Source organism: Hydra vulgaris, chromosome 12, assembly GCF_038396675.1.
Source record: "Hydra vulgaris chromosome 12, alternate assembly HydraT2T_AEP".
Lineage (NCBI taxonomy): Eukaryota > Metazoa > Cnidaria > Hydrozoa > Anthoathecata > Hydridae > Hydra > Hydra vulgaris.
Genome location: NC_088931.1, coordinates 6031743 through 6055534, shown reverse-complemented (window position 1 = coordinate 6055534; position 23792 = coordinate 6031743). Strand labels below are relative to the sequence as shown.

The window sequence follows — 23792 nt, the reverse complement described above, 5'->3', positions numbered from 1 at the left end:
AATGCAGAATTTATGTCGTTAACTATTAGCAATGACATTGCTGATAGGGAGTCAACTTAAAATATTATTTATAGATAAATTCGTATTTAATTTTTTAGATAATAGTTATTAATAAAGTTATTAATGTGTTTTTATTGTTATAAATGATTTAATTACTAATAACCCGTAATAGGGGTTGCTTACTGCTAGTGATGATAGATTTTCAAACAGTTAAATAAGTTATAATTATATAAAATGTATTATAACTATTGTTATATTATAACAGTAATTATAATTGTTATAATATAACAATAAATAACTATTACAACTTTCAAAATTTGAATTATTTTTCCAAAGTCAACTGGCAAAGCGTTTTGAGAAAATTAACAGCAGATATTATTTTTAAAGTGTTTTTCAAAACTTGTAATTTTTATGAATTTTCATAAGTTTTTGAAAATAGCCAACAATCTTTATTATCATCCATATTAGCTTATATTAAAAAAAAAAAATTTGAATTTTTAGTATTCTGTTATCAATAAAATAAAAATAAAAACAATTCACATAAGTTTTTTTTTTTTTTAAATAAAATAAAACTATTTTATTTATTTTTTGAAATAAGAATAAATAAAAATGTTTGACTTATTTTGAACTTAAGTTTGCTAAAAAAAAAAAAAGAAAAGAAAAAAAATTACTGTAATGGCTTGAACCAAATGTGTTAAACTTTCCTGCTTGTTTTTTAATAATACATTCCTCAGCCATATGAAAATCCGCTTCACTGCAACTAAATCATAAACAAACAAAAAGCTTTTGTAAAAAAAAACAATGATCATCATAAATATGTCTCATCTTTTTTACTTGCGGTTTTTAGTGCGGTAGTGGTAAAGCGCTCGCTTCATAAGCGAGAGGTTCCGAGTTCGATCCCCACCACGTCCCTGGTAGTACCGCGCTCAACTTGTTTCTCCGCGCAGCGGCCTTGTTCGTCAAGGTTCGTGTTTCGGAGCTATAGAGTTGAGAGAGGGTTATAACCACTAATAAATAGCCTCCTCATCTGTAGTGACCTTCGGCCTTGAGGAGGTGAATAACAAAAAAAAAAAAAAAAAAAACTTGTTTTAAACATTAAAAATTTTGTTACTGAACAGTACTTGACCAAAAAATCACTTTGAAGAAAATTTAAAGAAAATAATTGATAAATTTTAAACATGAATAAAAATGGAACACAAAATAATTTTAACAAATTTATAAAAATATTAAAAACAAGCTAACTTAAAGATTTGAATAGCAGATTCTTTTTCATCTTCAAACTCTTCACTTAGCAAGCCAGTTAACTCTAATACTAAAATTTTTTAATATGCAATATATATTTATTTAATATAATATGCAATATATATATTTAATATTTAATATTAAATTTGATATAAATTTTTTGAGTAAAATAATTAACTCTAATACTATAAAATTGTAATTAAATTACTTTTAAATAACTCAAAATAAAAACACCATATAAACAAAGTCTTGAGATGAAACCAGCATGTTAGACTTTGTGAAAAGCTTTTAAAATATCAAAGTTGAAGTTTAGACCTTTATAAGAGTTGTTGATACTAATACTTTTATCGTTTTCGTAGGTCAAAAAAATGGAGGAACAAGAACAAAATTATGCAAATTATTTTCATAACTTTCAATATTCTTGATTTTTTTACATAAAAAATTTTATAAATAAATTAAGTAATATATTTAAAAACCTGATTAAAATGCTTTGAAATGTAAATATTGTTTAGCATTTTAAGTACACTAATAATAGAGTTTCCGTGCTTATTCTGAAGCTGTTTATTCAAAACACACATGTACATATATATATATATATATATATATATATATATATATATATATATATATATATATATATATATATATATATATATATATATATATATATATATATATATATATATATATATATATATTAGGGTGGTTCTAAAAACAACTTTTTTTTAAATGTAAGCTGGCACCCTCTTGAATGTGTTCTATATAATAAAATAATACTGGATTTAAAAAATTTTAGAATGAAAAATACTTTCTGGGGTTGCTACGGACCCTTGAACAATAAATGGTTCCTTATTTTATTCAAAAAAATTTACAAAAGTATGTCATGTTGGGTCTCAAATTAAGCGAAACTATATAAAAATTTCAAAAATATGAATTATTTTATCCTGGCAACCCCTAAAAATATTTTTTATTTAAATAAATTTTTAAATCCAGTATTATTTTATTATATAGAACACATTCAAAGAGTTCCAGTAGACATTTTCAAAAAAAGTTATTTTTAGAATTACCCTAATCAAAAAATCAAAAAAAATTATGTTTTTTTTTTGTGAATCATAATGAAAAACACATCATAAAATGTTTGTTTTTTAAATTAGTAAATTATAGTAAACTAATATATTATACTACAGTATTACACTTACAGTACTGTATATACTACAGCATTACACTTACAGTACTGTATATACTACAGCATTACACTTACAGTACTGTATATACTCCAGCATTACACTTACAGTATTGTATATAAATTTAAAGAAATGAAAGAATTAAATCAAAATGTGGTATAATACAATTTATGGAATTTAGCTTCATTTATTAATAATTAATAAACAAATTTTAAAGTGGACCAACTTCTGAAGAGATATTTGAAAACATGTGTGGAAAAAAAGGTGGCAGGTTGGCTTTGTATCTCATTATCAATCATATGCTACTTGGAAATTTATTGTGGGCCCATTCCATAGCATAATTTTCTTCATTAGAGGTCAAGTGTTCCCTTTGTAAACTGAATGCAGCATATTAGCAAGATAATGAGCATGAGTCAATACTTGATTCATTTGCATCTCAACATTCTTGATCACAGATGCATTTTTATGGTATGGGCTAGAAAATTCAGACTCTAACTTCCTTCTAAGGGTTTTCCACACTGCTGTTGCTTCATCAATGTCACCTTTATCATTTTGAACTTTGAACAGAAACATGATTTAAATTTTGGATACAAACATCAATATGTTTGATGTTTGTATCCATGACATTTTTAGCAATGTTTTTATCTAATAGATTTTTCATTTCACTATCACAAAAACTTTTGTCACAAAAAGTTTTGTCTAATTGTTTATGTACACTTCCAAATAGTCAGTTAGAGTGTTCCAGCGTACATCTTGTGGTACAATAAGAAATTTTTCTACCAGCAGTTCTTCAGTGCTTCTGCTGCTTGTGTGATTATTACAAAAGTGAAATACTTTTGTAATAATCACACAAGCAGCAGAGGCAGTGTGATTATTACAAAAGTATATTCACTATTTGAGCAGCATGTTCTTTAATGTTAATTTCCCAATCTTTAGCTAGTAAGTTTAAAAGATGTGCAGAACATCCATAGCATATTGGTGTTTTTATTTCAAAAGTTCAGCCCTCAATTTAGTCACATTTTCAGCATCAGTAACAAAACTATTATCTTTGAATTTAAAATTTAAAATAGTCACTTGTCACAATAATGAGTAATGACAGTCAGTTGTCACAATGAGTAATGACAGTTAGTTGTCACAATGAGTAATGACAGTCAGTTGTCACAATGAGTAATGACAGTCAGTTGTCACAATGAGTAATGACAATTGTCACAATGACAGTGGTTTCTTAGTAGTAGTTAAATAAAATTATGTAAAATAATTTAAATAAAAATTAAATGTTTTAGAATTTCAATCATTCATTATTTAATTTTTATTAGTAACTAACCGGACCCAGAGTCTGAGTCTGACAACATGTATTTAATTAGTATGGAGATAATAGCTTAATTTAAATCATACTACTTGGTATGAGAAACTAATGACTTAATGACCTATTACAAATGCTGTTACAATTCAAGTTAAAATTTTTTACAGGTGTTTATCTTTTTTTTTTACAATATTGTCTACTCATGGGAAATGTCCTTATGTGCAAATAAATGTGCAAATAAAAATACTTTTACTTGCGCACGAGTAGGCACAGTATATATAGGTGTATACAGTTGCTAATGTATTTAGCTACATTAAATTGAAAAACTATAAAAATTGAAATTGAAAAACTATAAAAAAACCATTAAAAAATCTAAAAAATTATTGGCAAAAGATGAAAAAATCATTGATTTAATTAAAATATTTTTTGCAATTCCATTTTTTAGATGTCAACAATGAAAATTTATGCAAAGATAAAAAAATATATTTTTAACAACCTCCTACGCCAAATGGTCTTCTGTATATTGCATTAGAAGCTTTTTTTGAATCAGCAACCAATTTTCCTAAAAAAAACATATTATATTGTCCTTTTTTTAAGAGTGGTTTTGACCCAGATAAAACTTATGAAAACATTAACTGTCAAACAAGCTGTTATACTATGATCACCTATTGACTTGCTTTACTCAAATCATCACAATAGATTCACATTTAAACTACGCTACCATATTATCCTAATTTACTTTAAAAATCATTCATTAACTCATTCAACCTATAAACAGCTGTTGTCAAACTGTGATTTGGTACCACATAGTTGCTAAATAATATAATAACATCAACTGTAAACATCAACTTACTGAAAGTAAAATTTGACAATAAGTTAAAGTACTGTTTAATTTTGACAATAAGTCAAAATTAAACATCCATCATTTGTCAAAAACAGTTGTAGTTGCAACAGTTGTAGATGTCAGAAACTGTTTTTAAATGTTTATGTTGTGTGTTGATTTAAAATTTAAAAAAAAATTTATTATAATTAAACTTTTTTTGTTGGCTTAAGTTTTATCCTGTTTAAAAAAACACTAGGTATAATAATTTATTTTTAGTTCATCTCTTTAAGCCCAGGGGCAGGCCCCTACTGTCAGGTAAGAACCTTCTTCTTTTTTTCTTTTTTTAATTGTTACATCCCTTTGTTAATTCTTTAACAAGAGTTTCACTGAAAAAACAGTTGCATGAAAAAATTAGTTACTACAAATTTAAATTATATATATATATATACACATATATATATATATATATATATATATATATATATATATATATATATATATATATACATACATACATACATATATATATATATATATATATATACATACATACATATATATATATATATATATATATATATATATATATATATATATATATATATATATATATATATATATATATATATATATATATATATATGTATATATATATATATATATATATATATATATATATTTATATTTATATTTATATATAAGTTATATAAATATATACAAATATATATAAATATATTATATACATAAATATATACAAACATATTGTACATAAATATACAAATAACATATATATATATAGAGAGAGAGAGAGGGGGAGAGAGAGAGAGATTAAATTTAGTATTAATACCTTCTCTATATATTTTACAAACCAAGTAAATATCTTTAAGAAGGTCTGCTGATTTTACTTCCTTAAAAAAAATAGATAAATGATCATAAAATAATATAAAGTCAAAAACACACTTTTTAAAAATTTGAATTAAACTAACTGAAAATATTGCATGATCTTTTCCAAGAAACTCAACGTTAATTGGCATACCAAACTTCAGTTTTACCATAAAAATTTCACTAAAAGAGAAATATTGTTTAATATATTATATCTAAAAAAATAATATAAAATTTATTATTATTGTATGCATTTAAATAAACCACTAGATTTTTTTCAACCTATACCATTAGTTAGAATAATTTTATATGAAAACAGAATTATTTTAAAATAATGTAATTAACAGATGTAATATATATTTGCTGATTAAACTAAAATTAAAGATTATATAATATTACTATACCTAATATAAGAACTTGTAGATGGTTCATAAAGGCCAAACATTAAAAAAGCTGCATCAGAAATATTAAAATTTAAATTTTTATATGTAAAATAAATATGAGAAACTAAACTTCCATTATGAGCTATTTTTTTTATCGTCGATGTTTTTGATAAACTTCTTGATGGCATAGAAATTTGAGTATTTTGCATTTCTGCTATCATATCAGCGCACTCCACATGTATAGAATAAAACTCTATGACACTTTTTGAATCTGCGTCAACTATATCTCCATCTATTCGAGGAACTAAATCCAAACCAAGTTTACTAAAAATAAGCATATCTGAGTATAAAATAAATATTAACCTTACTAGAACCATTTTTTGAAAAGATTTAAAATAAGCTATCAAAAAAAAATTTTAAGCTTAGAAAATCAAAAGATCTCAAAAGAATCAAAAACACAGAATCACAAAAGAGCATAAAAGATGAACCAAAGTCTTTGGGAAAAAAAACTACCTAAAGACAAAACCATATTCAACTTGTTTAGCTTTAGGTCATACAAAACAATCAGTTTATAGTTGTAGTGTATTAAATATATGCCTAAAATTGTAGTTTATAAAACATAAGCTAATTTTGTGTGGATGTAGTACATATAGTATATACTTAATGAGGTTCTAATAAAAATTTACCTGTTAACCAGATCAATTTGATTTGTAATTTGAGTTTTCACCTCATGCTGTTGCTCCTTTAGAAAAAATAAGTATTTTAGTTTTTAAATATATTTAAAAACTAAAATATTTATTTAGTATTGATAGATATTACCTTTGTTAATTTTCCACAAATAATTTCCCTCCTATACTCCATTAGCAGATGCATAGCTTTTCTTAACATTGTAAACATATTGAACTTTCGTTCCTAAAAAATAAAATGCTTACAAAATTTCTAAAAAAATCAAAATAAAAAAATACTTAAATTAAATTTTTTAATAACCTTTTTTGCAATGTCTATTCTTATCTATACTTTAGTGTTTGATCTTTTTTTAATATTTGGGCATAATAATATAGCTTTGCAAGGTTTGAAGCTTAACCCTATCCTCAGTAAGTGGTTTGAAGTTCTAACCCAACTCTCAGTAAGTAGTTTGAAGTTCAACTCCACCAAATTAGGTGAGTTTATTTTTCAACAACTTTGTTTTATTGACTTCACTGCAGATTAAATAGATAGGTAATTATAAGTTATTTTAAAGTATAATTTTAATGTTTTGACATGAAAAAGACATGCATTTGAGATTTTATTTTCTTCTTTCCTACAAAAATGTATATAAATTATTTGATAGTTTTGATAACAAAATTTATTCGAGTGTCATAATATATGAATTAAAAAAATGCTTTTACAAAAAACAGGTATGGAAAATGTGAACAATTATTTTAAACCTAAAACTAAGTTTAAAAAATTTATATTAAGCCACCAGGAAGTGAGTTTGAAAATTGCATACTTGGGGCTAATGTTTTGTAATTAGCTTTGACATTAACCACAGGCACAGTGTTGTTCACACATTTAAACACAAGCATTAGTTTACAATAGGGGTCAAAATTAGTGTCAGACATAAGCATTCCTGGACTATTTTTGAGACTTGTTTGAGGGGGAAACCAACTGTTGTACATAATTCCTGACAAAATGAACAATGATTAGTTGCCCTCCTCTAGCGGGTTTTAAGAATGACCCAAGGGGCGGCAATGTCTGGCAACTATTTCAACCACTGGTTTACACCCACTCACTTTGAATTCTATATGATTTTAAACTGATAAAAATTTATCAATTGGTAAAACTAATAATTTTTTTATTATGTTTAAATGTTTAAAACTATTATTTCAATAAAACAATATTAAAGCTAATTATGAAAATTGACGTTTAATCGTGGCAAAGTGATCATCAAGAAAAAAAAGGAAAATCCTTGAAAAGATCTCGTGTATCATAGTTATTGAAGATAAAAGATCTTTTTAGATATAGTCTATTTTTATAAGAAACAAATAACAAAAGTAAAATAAAATACTCATTAAAATAATGAACGTTTACTTAAAGTTGATTGATAAGTTGATCCAGGTTTTATTTGTATGTACTGTAACACATTTAGAACATACTACTGCAACATTAGTGTATGATTTTAATGTAGCCAACTTAATTGCTTGGGGAAAAGCAATCTAAATTTGTTAAAATAGACATAAAGGATAAATATTTAAAACTGATTAAAAGATTGTTTGATATACTGAACTGTAATTGACAAATCGTTACCTGCCAGAGAAAAACTGTTCGTCAGAATATAAAAATGAAGAATAAATGGAATGCAACACTAAGAAAAAGAAGACTCCAAAAAAAGTGCTAAAACAGGGATTACCAGTCAAACTAGATTAGCTGATTTAAAAGAAAACAGAAAACTGATTAAAATAGGAGAAAGAAGATTCAAGAAAATTTGTTTAAGTTATTTTGTTTTTAATTAGTTAATAAAAGAAAAATTAATTAAACTCATACAAAAAAATAACTCAAATTACAAACAATTGTATTACAAACTTAAACTTAATTAAACTTCTATATAAAAATAATTTGAGTTATATTACAAACATATTTGGCTATTTCCACTAAAAACTAACAATATTTAATTACATTCAAGATAAATAGTTTGAACAAGCATTTTTAGCTATTTGTATTAATTGTATTGTGCTTAAGTTAAAACATGACTATTTAAAAATATATACCAAAAATTAATTGTACTTGCATTTTTTTTACATTATTCAACTAATGAAGTGAGTACCAAGTCATTATTGATAACAATAAAGTTAAGAAAACTCAATAAAAAATGCTGGACTAGCATTATTTTATTTTTTATTTTTTTTGATGGTAGAATTATTAATACAAAAGTTAAATAGCCAAAGGTTTGTTAAAAATATATTCATCTATTAATAGTTGAACGTCAAAATATTTTTCTACTACAATAAAAGAGAAACATAAAGTGTTTGTTAAGAGCAATAAGACAGATAAAAGCTCATAAGAAGAATATTAGTTCAAAACAAACATTTTCCACAATAAAACTGACTTGTCAATAAAATTACTTTCTACAGGCGTATATACCATTTGGTAATTTTTAGTCAGATAATCCTATACTATACTAATTTTAGATGGAAAGATTAATTCAAGATTTAATTAATTCAAAACTAATTAATAAAAGATTAAAGTTAATATGCTATACAACATTGATTTTAGATATTCATTTGGTAGTATAGTAGAATCAAGAAAATGAGTAGACATGTTGATTAACCTCAATTAACAACAGCACTTGCAAACAATGGATTTGTGGTGTAATACCTTTCATATGTGGGCTTCCAAAGAACTCCTTTATATAATTGATTAAATAAATCGATGTAAAAAGATTCTGTCAGATGCTTAGCTGCATTATTCTCAGTTCACTAAACCTTGTATCTTATCTCAGAAGTTAGGCTCTAGAGATTTTTGGAAAATCTTCAACAGCTTCATTAACAGAGGAAGGTCTAACATTCTATCTTTCATTCATGGGACTGATCTTATTACCTCTCCCAAGGATAAGGTAGAACTATTTGCAAAGAATTTTTCTTCTAATTCGACGCTCGAATTTTATGGTCACTCTTTTCCTTCCATTCCAATTAAACAGGTTAACAAATTGTTAGAAATTTAAATCACTCCAGCTTCTGTTGCTAAAGTCATATCTCAAATAAACTCTTCTATGGCTTGTGATACAAACAACATTTCTGTCATAGTCTTACAAATTTGTTCTCTCAACAATTCTCTCTGAACTATTTAATAAGTGCTTGACTGAGTCTTGTTTTCCTGCTTTCTAGAAAATGACATCTATTGTTCTATTTTTCAAAAACTCTGGTGAACATTCTGATCCCTCCAATTATTGTCCAATCAGTCTTCTTTCTGTTATTAGCAAGGTCTTTGAGTATTTGATAAACAAACTTCTCACATCCCATCTTGAGTTAAATAACTTGCTGTCAGACAATTAATACGGTTTTCAATCCTCTTGCTCTACAGCTGACTTACTAACTACTGTGACTGAAAGATTTTATCATGCATTAGATGGAGGTGGAGAGGCTTGGGCTATTGCTCTTGACATATCTAAGGCTTTCGACAAAGTTTGGCATGTTGGTCTTCTCCATAAGCTTGTTTCATATAGTGTATCTGGGAAAGTTTTTGAGATATTCAAATTATTTCTTTCTAACTGCTTTATTAAAGTCATTGTTGAAAGCCAACACTCTTCTTTAAAGTCTTGAAACCTTGAATCTGATCTCACTTCTGTAACACCTCACAGTGGCTTGTAAATTTTAACTCCAACAAAGCTCAGTTATTTACTGCAAACAACTATTGCAGTACTGTCAACATTTCTATATTGATGAATGGCAACCCTCTCACTGAGTCCTCTTCTTTACATCTTCTTGGATTATCATTTACTACTGACCTTTCATGGAAACCATATTTGCAATCAATTGCTAAATTAGCATCTGCTAAAGTTGCTTCTCTTTATCATACTCAACATTTTCTCACTTCTGATTCTATTTTCTCTACCTCTACAAATCTCTTATTCATCCCTGTATGGATACTGTTGCCATATTTGGGCTGGTTCTTCTAATGATGCTCTTTTAAATACTATCATGGCCGCTGCTCAAAGGAGCCTTATATCTCTAGCTCCATTAAGTCTCATTGTTTTGCTGTATCTGTCTCTGCATGCTCCAAAAACTTTTATCCATCTCAGGCCTTGTTAAGAAGCGCAGCTCGCATTTTGCCTGCGAAAAGGCAATTTGCCTACGCGTTCAGCAGTTTTGCGCTATGTAAAAACTTATATCTTTTAGAATATTAAAATTATCTTTTGATTGTCGTTAACGTGACGTTTATTCAGAAGAAATAAAGTCGTAAGTAAAAGCATTTAACCACAATCGTAAACTAATAGATTTTTTGTTGAAGAAACAGTTTGTTTCATAATTTTTTGTTGTTGTTAAAAATTAGTTAAAAAAAATAAAGTGTTTTAAGTTTTATCTTAAGGAATTAAATACATAAATTCCTTTTAAATATAAAAATTATTTTTAGTTATAATAGTTTAAAAAATGCACGATTTATTTTGATGTAAATATTTTATTAATAAGATATTTATTTATTGTTAATTCAATAACGTAAAGTTTTAAAGACGTTCGTTATGAAAATAAATTATGATCACGAATATGTTATCGGTAACTTATAAATATAAAAAAAAACTCTTTATTGTTTAAAAACATTATTAAAAAGAGTTCACAAATTAAATAAGAAAAAATTTATTAACAGTTATTAAATAACCAAAAACCAACTGTAAAATCATAAGAAAATAAACAAACATTATTTTATGTTTCATGAAAAGAATATTTTTTTCAAAATAAAATTTAGTTCATATTTGAAAAAAAATAATAAGAACTTAGATTTAATTTGTAACTTTCGTTATAGTGAGAAAAAAACAAACTGTTTGTATGACAGGAACATTTAAAAACCATATTCATATGCATATTATTATGGCAGGAGCTGTTAAATTGTTAAAAGCAAAAGATGGTGATTCTTTTAATATTAACACAGGACCTGAAAGTGTTTAAGGTCGACAAAAAATTGCCAGCCTCCTTTCTATGTTTTATGGTCACACATCAAATAATTATTGCCGAGCTCATTTTTTCTAATTCCGAGGGTTATATATATATATATATATATATATATATATATATATATATATATATATATATATATATATATATATATATATATATATATATATATATATACGAGATTTTGCTGCGTAGCGAAAACGCGTAACGCATTTCTAAGTAACTCAACTCAGCAAATATATTTTGCATCGTTAGAAGTTATATTGCGTCACTAGCGTCTTTTCAAGTACCGCATTGTAATTAAAGTTATTTTATTAACGCGTTAAAAATCATACAAACAGTTTGTTTTTTTCTCACTATAACAAAAGTTACAAATAAAATCTAAGTTCTTATTAAAAAAATCATTTTTATTATTTTTTTCAAATATGAACTAAATTTTATTTTGAAAAAAATATTTTTTTCATGAAACGTAAAATATTTGTTTATTTTCTTATGATTTTATATTTGGTTTTTGGTTATTTTATTAACTGTTAATACATTTTTTCTTATTTAATTTGTGAACTCTTTTTAATAATGTTTTTAAACAATAAAGTTTTTTTTTGTTATTTATCAGTTACCGATAACATATTCGTGATCATAATTTATTTTCATAAATTAAATGAACGTCATTAAAATTTACGTTATGGAATTAACAATGGGCAAAATATCTTATTAGTAAAATATTTACGTCAAAATAAATCGTGCATTTTTTAAACTTATTATGACTAAAAATAATTTTTATATTTAAAAGGAATTTATATATTTAATTCCTTAAGATAAAACTTAAAACACTTTTTTTTTTTTAACTAATTTTTAATAACAAAAAAAAAATTATGAAACAAACTGTTTCTTTAACAAAAAAATCTATTATTTTACAATTGTGGTTAAATGCTTTTACTTACGACTTTATTTCTTCTGAATAAACGTCACGTTAACGATAATCAAAAGATAATTTAAATATTCTAAAAGATATAAGTTTTTGCGTAGCGCAAAACTGCTGAACGCGTAGGCAAATCGCCTTTTCGCAAGCAAAATGCGAGCTGCGTAGCGCTTCTTAACAAGGCCTGATATAGTTACTGCATGTATAGCCCAATGTTGTTTAAGTGATAATAAGTGCAATTTATTTTTATTTTTGCTTAAGATCCATTTTATTGAAAATTTTAATTGTAAATTGAATATTAAAATTTGGTCACCTGCTATATGTTAGAGGTCAGTATTTTCTTATTTGTTTGATGTTTATGAGCAGAAATTAAAGGAAAATGTACATTAATAATAGTTGCTTTACATTACATTAAGGTCAATCTTTTATTTATTTTTATTTTCTACATTAAAAATGAAGAAACATGTTTAATTAATAAAGCATTTTATGTCCTTTTAATAGATGGGAAAGGCTGCTGACTTGTCACCAACAAAATTGGCTAGAGTTGAGGTTATCTACAAGAGACACTCGCGCAAAAGGAGATTGCTAAAAATGTTGGAATAAGCCAGAAATCGGTATCGAGAATGAAGAAGAAGATGCAGACAGAGAATGAAGAAGAAGATGCAGAAAATTACGAGGCAACCGTGTTGGCAATTGTGGCAGAAAAAAATCAATGTCTGTGCAAGACAACAGGTACCACATGAAATGCTGTATAAGAAACCGTAAAGCAACAAGCAAGATGTTGCAGAAAGAATTACAAAAAAGTAATGTACATGTGAGTACCAGAACAGTCAGAAGACAATTAGTTGTGAATGGTTTTCAAGCTTGACAGCCACGCAGAAAACCAAAGCTGACTCCAGCAATGATCAAGAAACGTTTGGCATGGGGAAAGCAACACAAGAATTTCACTGAAAATGAGTCAGGTGTGTTTCAGTGATGAATCATCCTTTTACATCATGGATGAGAAAGCAGCCTATGTACATTGGAGACCTGGTGAAGAATTTCATCCTGACTGTGTTGCAGAGACAGTAAAGCACCCAACATAAGTCATGGTCTGGTCAGTTATCTCTATTCATTGGCCTGGACGACTGTATATTGTTGAAGACACCATGAATCAAGTTCAATACAAGAAGGTGCTTGAGACACAACTGCTGCCTCAACTTGGCGAATGGTGACTCGACGGAGACTGTTCACTTTTATGCAAGATGGAGCACCTTGTCACATTGCAAAGAGAGTCAAGAAATACTTAGCTGATAATCACATTAAGCTTCTGCAGTGGCCAGGTAATTCACCTGACATGAACCCCATTGAGAACCTGTGGGAGATTGTCAAAAGAAGAGTAGAAGGGATGAAACCAAAAAACAAGACAAAACTGACCAAGGCTTTGATCAATGTCTGGCATCATGACGACGAAATCCGTAAGCTTTGCTCGAAACTTATTCATGGGATGCCTTCAAGGGTCCAGGCACTGCTTAAAAATAAGGGAAACCATACAAAATATTAACTGACATGTTTCAACTATTCAAACTTTCATTGCCATTATAATTTATTTCGTTTTCTATTGTTACTTTTTGCAATTTTATTGTAATTTTAACTTAGTCTTATTAATGCGAATTTTAAGTCATCTTGGCATTTGAATATCCAGTCCTAATTTTGCATTGTATTTAATTGTTTTTATATTTAAACGGTTCAATTTTGTACTTTTTTACAATAAAATATTGCGCTTCTTAACTTTTCTAATTTTTTGTAACGTTTTGAAGTAAAAATGTTGCATTATTTATGAATAAATTTCACAAATGTATCAAAAATTGCATTTAGTCTAACAATTTGGTCACCACTGTATGTATGTGTATATATATATATATATATATATATATATATATATATATATATATATATATATATATATATATATATATATATATATATATATATATATATATAAATACATTACCACTAATAATTATTCGAATGACAATCTTTTTTTTAAAATGCTACTTTTTATGTTTATATTTGCACTGTTAAATAATTTTAAAAAAATAAAGGCATTTTGATTGAAATATTTTGATACAAATCATAAGAATAATGAAAATGCTAAAGTGGGTAAAACTACAAAAAATATGGACCATCAATGACTGTAAACGTGGACCAACTTGTTGAAGTTTTAAATCTTTGGTCTCAATAAAAGTTTGCCTGAAAAAAAAATTGTTAAATGCATGATAAAATAGTGTGAATCAACTCTAAAATATAGTCGATGTAGTGTTAAGGTGAGGGGCTGTTCAGAATTGGGGGTGGTCGGAGTGCTACAGGTGACATTGTAAAAACAGAGGAAATAATAACAAAAGTTTACTTGGACACTTAAAAAGTCATGATATATCTTTGGAAAGTTGAGTTAATGTGTAGCCATTTATTTTTTTAGTATAAAATGCCTTAAAGCTTAAATTCAAAACAAATTTTTCAAACGTATAAAATATTTGACTAAGTTCAAGAATGATCAAATATTGACTAGAATGATTTAGCTTCCCCAATCACAAGATCTCTCTCCTATCAGATTTTTATGAGATGAATTAAAAGTATACATGGTGGCTACAAAATTTTAAAAGTTAAATTGCAGGACATTTCCAAGGCATTCTAGGACTTTTTGTTGCATTTTCCAGGACATTTATATCCTATTAAATGAATATTATCAATTATCTTTTGATAATTTTTTTTCAATTGATTAATACAGAATATTATGTTAGTATTAGAGTTAGAAATAATCTGACTGTAAAATATATATATATTTTACTTTAAAATATATATATATATATATATATATATATATATATATATATATATATATATATATATTACTACCCTTGGAATTAAGGTCGGCATTCATCAATGCCAAATTAACTGCCATCTTGAAAGTGTTTTTAAAGTCGACAATAAATTGTAGACCTTGTTTCTATGTTTTATGGTAAACTCTTAGTGTCAAATTTACTTACTGACCTGATGCCGACCTCTAACAGTTTACAACCCTCGGAATTAATAAAAAAGTATATATATACACAGGGCCTAATTGAGAGTAGTGGGGGGGGGGCAGAAGTAGCAATTTGCCAAGAGCCTTGCACAATTTAAAAGTCTCTTTTCTAAATTTAAGGACTTTTATTAAAGTAAGGAAAAAAGTAAATTAATATATTGGGGCCTTTAATACATAAGTTGCCCTGCACCTAACATTTTCTCTGATTTTGACCCCTGTATATATACATAATATAATTTTTATATTGAGGTGCTTGCAACCATGTATTCGAAAAATGTGAATCTACTAATTATACTTTTACTATTTACACTAAAACTAAATTTGCATATTTAGATAATAAACCAAAAGTAATTCAAAACTTTACAAAAATTAAATATTATAATTTGATTTGCAAGACTTTAACTCCACAATTTCAGATATAACAAAACAAAAATAAAATAAAACAAAAATTCAAAGTAATTTAAGCAATATATTAAAAATAAAGAACCTTTCAATTAAATAATAAATCAAAGATAATTCGAAGATAATTCTCTCTTGAAATTTGAAAACAAATTCAAACCATTTATATACATTTTTCTTATTTTGCATAAAAAAATTTAATTTTACTGCAATACTATTAGTAATTTTTTAACTTGATTTAGAAAAATAAAAATTCCAGGACATTTCAGGACATTTTTCAAAAAAAATTAAATTTTCCATGACATTTCAGGACATTCCAGGACACTTGTAAAAATCCAGGACACTTCAGGATTGTGGCCATCATGGTATGTTAAAAACTAATGCCGAATGATGCATAAGATGTGGAAAAACTTATTAGTTAGTGGCATAAAATTAACTTTAAAATGGATAAGTCATTAAGTAGAAAGCCAAGAATATGAATGGCAGTTATTGTTGATGTATTTAATATGTATTTAATGGGCAGGTAAATTATAAACTAATTCTAATGGGACTTTATATTAGTTTTTTTCAAACCTATTCAATAGAAGGATAACATATAATTCAGGTAGATTTTGTTTTCAGTTTTTCTTCCAATAGTAAAACTTTGATATCTTATATTTATAAAAATGATCATTCGAGCTTCCTCCTCAAGAGAAGCATGTAGTCACACACTTTATATGATCACACAAAAGTTTTTTTTTACAACTTGATCACAGCTCCTTGCATGTTTTAAAATGTGCTGAATAAACAAATGTAAACTTAAACTAAAATTAAAAATAAACAAACTATAAATTGGAAAAAGGAATAAAAATTAAAAAATATATATAAAACTAAACTAAAAAAACAAAAAATCTTAACGAATGATAAAATGAATAAAAAATAAACCAGAAAAAATAAAAGCATAAAATTAATACAAAGAATTTAGAAAAAATTGAATTTTTAAAGTTATTTTATCCAAGCTTAATTAATTTTTAAATAATTAAGTTTTGAATTACTTCAAAACTTAATTATTTAAAAACTTGAAACTTTGATATTTTCTAATGTTTACAAAGCAAATAAAACATTAAAAAAAATTGTGGTACCACGCAAATGACACAACCAAAATAAGGCGATTGGTTAGTTGTCTCACCTTACAAATGACACAACTAATTCAACATGGCAATTAAGGAAAAATTTTTTGCTTTAAACTACTAATTTAAACGTTTTTAAATTAAGTTTAAACTATTGAGACATTTCTAAATTAAAAAATATATTAGTTTTATGCTTATATTTTTCTGGTTTATTCTTTATTCATTTTATCATTCGTTAAGTTTGTTTCTCTTTTCAGTTTATGGTTTACTTATTTTTAAATTTCTTTTTAAATTAGTTTGGTTTTTTCAGCGCATTTTTTAAAACACACAAATTATCAATATATCAAAACCGTGGCCAAGTTGTCAAAAAAAAAATGTATGCGTGGTCATATAAGGTGTGCAACCGCATCTTCTGGCTTTTATATATATATATATATATATATATATATATATATATATATATATATATATATATTTATATATATACAACACTTGGAATTAGGGTCAGCATTCGGCAATGCCGACTTAATTGGTGACATAAAAATGTTCGAGGTCAGCAAAAAATCGCCGACCTAGTTTCTATATTTTATAATAAACCCTTCGTGTCAAATTTTGACCTGATGTTGACCTTTAACAGTTTGAGGTTGGCAATTTATTGCCGACCTCATATTTTCTAATTCTAAGGGCAGTATATATATGTATATAAATACAGGTCTTGTCAAAAAGCCTTATGCTTTTCGCATTTTACATACAAAATAGAACGATTTTACCTACATGTAAAGCCATTAATGTTACGCCAAAACTTTTTTCAATTAGAATATTGAAACAGCCTTTTGAAACAATTTATGCGGAAAACATTAAGCATAACTAATTGTTGTAAAAAACAATTTCAACGCAAATGCAAAACTTTTTTTTTTTTTTTGGATAAAAAAATAGATAGTTGAATAAATTTTTTTCTCCTTTCCATTTTTTAAAAAATCTTTAATGAAAATTTATTTAACTGTATAAAATTAAATTCATTAATAAATATTAAAAAATTTAAATTTCTTTTATTAAATTTAATTTAAATTGTTTTAAAACTTTTAAATGCTCTATTTTACAATTTCTTATTCCAATTTTTTTTTTAAATTCCAAACTATTTTAAAGAAAAGAAAATTCTTTTTATCTAATTTGATTTAAGTTACTTTTTAATGTTTGCTTTAACTATTTAACAATTTTGTTTGTTTTTATAGTTTCAAATAAAAAATTTTCATCTCATTACAAAAGTGCTAATATACAAAAGTGCTTAATGCAATTATAACTGTATATAAATGCATTACCGAATAAACATAATCAAGCCTGTAGGCAAAATTATTTGAGAGAATTTTTTTTAGTAAACTTTATGTAACAAACTTATGAAAAGATTTTTTTTTTAGTTTTGAAATTACATTTTAACAAAAGTTTTTTCATTATTATAAATTTTTTAGTTTCATCATAAAATGAACATTTTATGATGACATTTTTTAGATTCATCATTCAGAATGAACATCGAATATAAATGACTAACTAGTTTAAGAGTAGTATGCAAAGTTTTTGTTAAAGCCAAAATGTTAAAAAAAAATAAAGAGAAATTTTTTATTTTTTTAACCTATAAGAAATTTAACCATAAACAATTGCCTCCTCATTAAAAAAACAAACAAATTAACTGTAAAAAAATCAAACATAAGTTGATAATGTCTTATTTATAGCTTTCTATTCACTCACTGACGAGTCCACATTTTTTGATTTTTTGATTTTTTTTTTTTTTTTTGTGGAAGCCGAAACTTCACAGCGCTTTTTGAAGCAATTCTTTTGATCGTACAGCCCTGAAATTTTACAAATAATCTTTTGCCGACTAACAATAGCTATATTTTTTACATTTGATTCAATAAGTATTTTAGATTTACAATGCCCCACCTCCCCATTGGTTAGATTTGGAACTCCAAAAAAAATATCGGAAACCGAGAGGGCATCAAAAAGTGTTAAGTATCAATATAAATTTAATTAAAAATTTTACAAATGTTCCACTTGTTAATTTCAGACAAATAAAAATGCGTCCAAAAAAGAACAAATACATCAACCGAGAAGAAGACCCAACCAACATTTAAATTAATAAAAAAAAATATGCTCCAAATATTTTTGTTAATTTTTATATACAGAATTCAAAATAAATTTTTATTGAATATTAATCATAATCAATAAGTGTAATAATTCAACTTTATCAAGACTAAAAAGTAGAAAATAAAATAAATAAAAAAAACTTTTTAAAAATAGCTTTCTATTCAATTGACTAAAAAGTAGAAAATAACTTTTTTCTGTTTCTGGTACTTGTGGAAATCATGTACTTAGTAATAATCATTTTTGTAAAGCCAATACTGGAAGACATTGAAGGCAATTCATGTATTTATGTAAACAAACAAACTCATCGAAGTAAAGGAATAGAAAGTTTGGCGCCTTTTAAGATGCTTTCAAAATCAAATTCGTTTTAAATGTACATAAAGCTAAAGGCGCCAAACTTTCTATTCCTTTACTTCGATGAGTTTGTTTGTTTACATAAATACATGAATTGCCTTCAATGTCTTCCAGTATTGGCTTTACAAAAGTGATTATTACTAAGGACATGATTTCCACGAGTACCAGAAACAGAAAAAAGTTATTTTCTACTTTTTAGTCGATTGAATGGAAAGCTATTTTTAAAAAGTTTTTTTTATTTATTTTATTTTTGTTTACTAATTAGTATAAGTTTTTTAAAATAAGGAAATTTTCTTTTTTTTCAAACAATCTTTAAATTTTGTTGATAATTTTTTTTTTAACAATATTGTTTAATTTAAAGATATTTTATAAAGATAAAGACTTAAAATGATTCAAATTTAATTTAATTATAATATGATACTTTAAAACATACAATTGATGTTATTTAACTTTTAACGATGTGAATATGTATATTGAGTAAAGTTATGGCTGTTACTGTTAGTCTTGAAATACATGGCTGTTACTGTTAGTCTTGAAATTAAAAAAAAAAAAGAAAACTTACTAAATAAAAATCTTTCCAGATTTTTACCCATTCAGCTAATACAGCAGTAACTTCTTCAACAATCGGTTCCGTAATTGGAAGAACAACTTCATAGGGACTACCCGTACCAAAAGATAAATTAATAGTATTATATTAAATTATATGTATATATTTATATAATTATATATATATTATATTATCTATAATTATATATATATATATATATATATATATATATATATATATATATATATATATATATATATATATATATATATATATATATATATATATATATATATATATATATATTAGGGTTATGACCAAAAAAATTTTTTCGATCTGTATTAGAAATCAATGAACATTTTAATACTGATTATAAAAATCACAGACACCCAAAAACACGATGAGTGCCAATATTAGCAAAAAATTTTCTCTCCAAAAGTATCAAATCGTGTCTCAAAAGAAGCAAAATTTCATAGAAAGTTTTTAAATAAAGAATTTTTAAAAACTTAAAAAAAAAAAGCTTTTGAATAAAAATCAATTTTTAAAATTTATTGTGAAAAAACTAACATTTTTAAAAACTGAAAAAAGGCACTTTTTTAAGATGTTTTTAACAAAATCTTCTTTAAGTAGGTTATATTTGAAAAAAATTATTATTTATTAAACTTCTATAAAACTCAACTCTTTTGAAGCACAACATGATATAATTTAGGAGAAAAATATTTTTGGTAAAATAGCACACCCATCATAATCTGAGTATGTTTAGATAGCACTTTTTATCTTTAGGGACATATTTTGACAATAGCAAAATTTTAAATGCAGAAAAGCAATTTATTTTAACAACAAGATCATAATACTCAACTGTCTAAGATTCTACATATAAGTTATAACACAAATGACATATTAAAAATACAATACAGTCAATACTACAGTATTCAAATTCAGAGATGTTATCAGGGACTTGGCATTATCAAAAGAATATATTTTATGATTGGAAGGTGATTTGAAAGATACTGTCTTTCAAATCACCTTCCAATCATAAAATATATTCTTTTGATAATCTTTTATATTCAAACTTTCCAAAAATATAAATTTTTTTTTTAACTTTTCATTAAAGCATTTCTCTTGTTTGAAATTAGAATTGTGTGTACGTTTTTAAAAGCATTTTTTTTAGTTAGTTAATTAAGTTACACAAAGCCACAGCCTTGTTAAACTTATCATCAGCGGAGTATACGCGCCTATACCTAACTCATATTTAGGCCACTTGTGTGTAGTATTTACGGTAAATGATGAGCTGTAGTAACTACAATGACTGAAAACTGTCCAGTTAGTTGTTTAAATTTATCAACTGATGTTGCCTCGATGACATTATCTGGCACAGCATTCCAGTCATTGACTACACGGTTGTTAAAAAACTTGTGTCTGATTTTGCAGTTCCTAGGAACTTTAGTTTCTGATATTTTTCATATTTTTTTATATTTTCACTTCTTTTATTTTTTTGCTGTATTTATATGATTTGAAGACTATTTTATTCACTTTTTTATTTTATTCATTTTTTATTGAACTTTTCTTTTAAAAAAATTTTTGGAAAAATAAAATTTTTTACATTTTTACCGTTGTAAAAACACACCCGCAATATGTAAAGACCTTGCGGAAAACTAAAACTCTTTTAAAATTCTGAAATCATTTGCGCTCAAAAACCTTAGTAAAGACATATATAATGACTTTATAAAGTGCGCTCTTATACTTTCCATACTGGAACACATATTTTTTAACTCAGAAAATACCAGAACATTAACCAAAATATGCCATTCTGGTATGTCAAAGCATTTTTTATCATGTGAAATGTTTTTACTCTTTTTTAACTGCCAGAAAGATGTCTGCTGCAACCGGAAAAAAGACCTGCTAAGTATTGCAACTTTTTTTAGAACCAGCTCTAATAATCTAATAATAATTTTAAAATAATCAGGTCACAAAAATTCATCATTTGCAACCACAGGAGATGCAAAATTATGTAAAAAAATTTTAGTCATAACCTTAATATATTATATACAAAACAAACGAAATATATTTAAATTTTAAATAAATTAATTAAAATTAAAAAATAGTAAAACTGAGGTTTTTTTTTAATTCTATATAAAATAATTAAAATAAAAACAAAAAAACGAACATTTTATTAAAATTCAGCATAAAATTATTTTTAAAAACGGAAAAACATAATATTTAAATAAAATAGTCAAACTAAAAATAGCAAAGTGGATGCTTTAATAACATTCTTAATAAAATAAAAACGAACAAAATTCAATTTAATTCTAAATTAAATACAATGTAAAAAAATAAAATGTAAAATCAAACAGCTTTTTTTTTAATTCTAAAGTAAATAATTAAAATAAAACAGCAAAACAAGTGTTCTTTTTAAATTCTAAATACAAATCTTTTAAATTGTAAACAAAACAAATCCATTAAAAATAGGAAAACAAATTCTAAATAAAATAAAACCTGCCAAATATTTTTTTTTTTTTATTAGTTTTTAAATAAGGGTTGACATTTGAAAAAAAATTCGGCAAATGCGACTTTTTTTTCAGTCAACTTCATCCTAAATGTTTGCACATTTTCAGATTTGTCAAGCCCTGTTTAAAAATTTTATTATTTGCAAACCTGATACAAAAATAAAATCCAAAACAGTTTCAGATCAGCAATATTTTGCCAACCTAAAACTGATATATATATATATATATATATATATATATATATATATATATATATATATATACATATATATATATATATATAAATATATATATATATACATATATATATATATATATATATATATATATATATATATATATATATATATATATATATATATGTATATATATATATATATATATATATATATATATATATATATATATATATATATATATATATATATATATATATATATATATATATATATATATAAAGCACATAAAACATCACTGATGATGTCATTTTGAAATAACCAATATACAAGGGCATGCATTATCAACTGAGGGATTAGGCAGACACTATCTAAGGCAAACCGTAAGGCCTAAATTCAAACCCTTAGTCAATACATGTACTGAAGCCTCCAGAGATAGCTATTTCAATATATCAAAACCAGTGATGCTTCTTGACAAACTTACATCCACAATATAAAAATGAAGAGCAATTAAAAAATAAATGTTGTCATACCCGGGATTACTCAGAATTGATTCCTTTAATGCAATACAGTTTTTTGGAAAGATTCCCTTAATAATGTAAAAAATTACCATATAATAAACAAAACAAATTAAATATTACTTGATAAATTTACTTAATAAAATAAGTTATAAAATAAAACAAATATAAGTTACTTTAAAAAAATAACACATGAATAATATATAAAAATACTAAAGTTATCAGACAAAATAAAAACTTATTTATAAACAAAAAAAACTATAACTTCTAGATAAAATATTTATTTTTAAATAAATTATTTATTTTAAGATAAAATTTCTATTTTTAAATAAAAATCAGTAAAATATTTCTTATATGAGAAAATCTCCATCATCTGTAAAAGATGCTTAAATTTGCTTTTACACCTTACATAGATATTTGCTTAAGAAAGTTGTAAAAAGCCCAACCAATCAAGATTTGCAATGTTGAAAAATGTTGCAAAACTCCCTAGTAAACTTTTTGAGCCGAATGTCCCAGAAAGTTTTCAATTAGCTTTTCTAAAGACACACTTGGTAGTTTGGTATACTTGGCACACTTGGTACACTGGATTGCTTATCAACATAAG

General features: G+C 25.3%; 1 protein-coding gene across 4 annotated transcripts in view; it reads right to left on the bottom strand.

Moving 5' to 3' along the window:
• LOC101241167 (dedicator of cytokinesis protein 3) overlaps positions 1-23792 on the bottom strand; it is a 179575-nt gene that overhangs the window by 97397 nt on the left and 58386 nt on the right. For all 4 annotated transcript variants that reach the window (XM_065811340.1, XM_065811339.1, XM_065811341.1 and 1 more), the window contains 10 exons: positions 23204-23259; positions 20003-20099; positions 6637-6729; positions 6504-6559; positions 5839-6141; positions 5539-5617; positions 5400-5460; positions 4226-4291; positions 1243-1312; positions 672-760 (listed from right to left, as the gene is read on the bottom strand). In XM_065811340.1, the coding sequence (XP_065667412.1) occupies positions 672-760; positions 1243-1312; positions 4226-4291; positions 5400-5460; positions 5539-5617; positions 5839-6141; positions 6504-6559; positions 6637-6729; positions 20003-20099; positions 23204-23259 (970 nt within the window). The remainder of the gene's footprint in view (positions 1-671; positions 761-1242; positions 1313-4225; positions 4292-5399; positions 5461-5538; positions 5618-5838; positions 6142-6503; positions 6560-6636; positions 6730-20002; positions 20100-23203; positions 23260-23792) is intronic.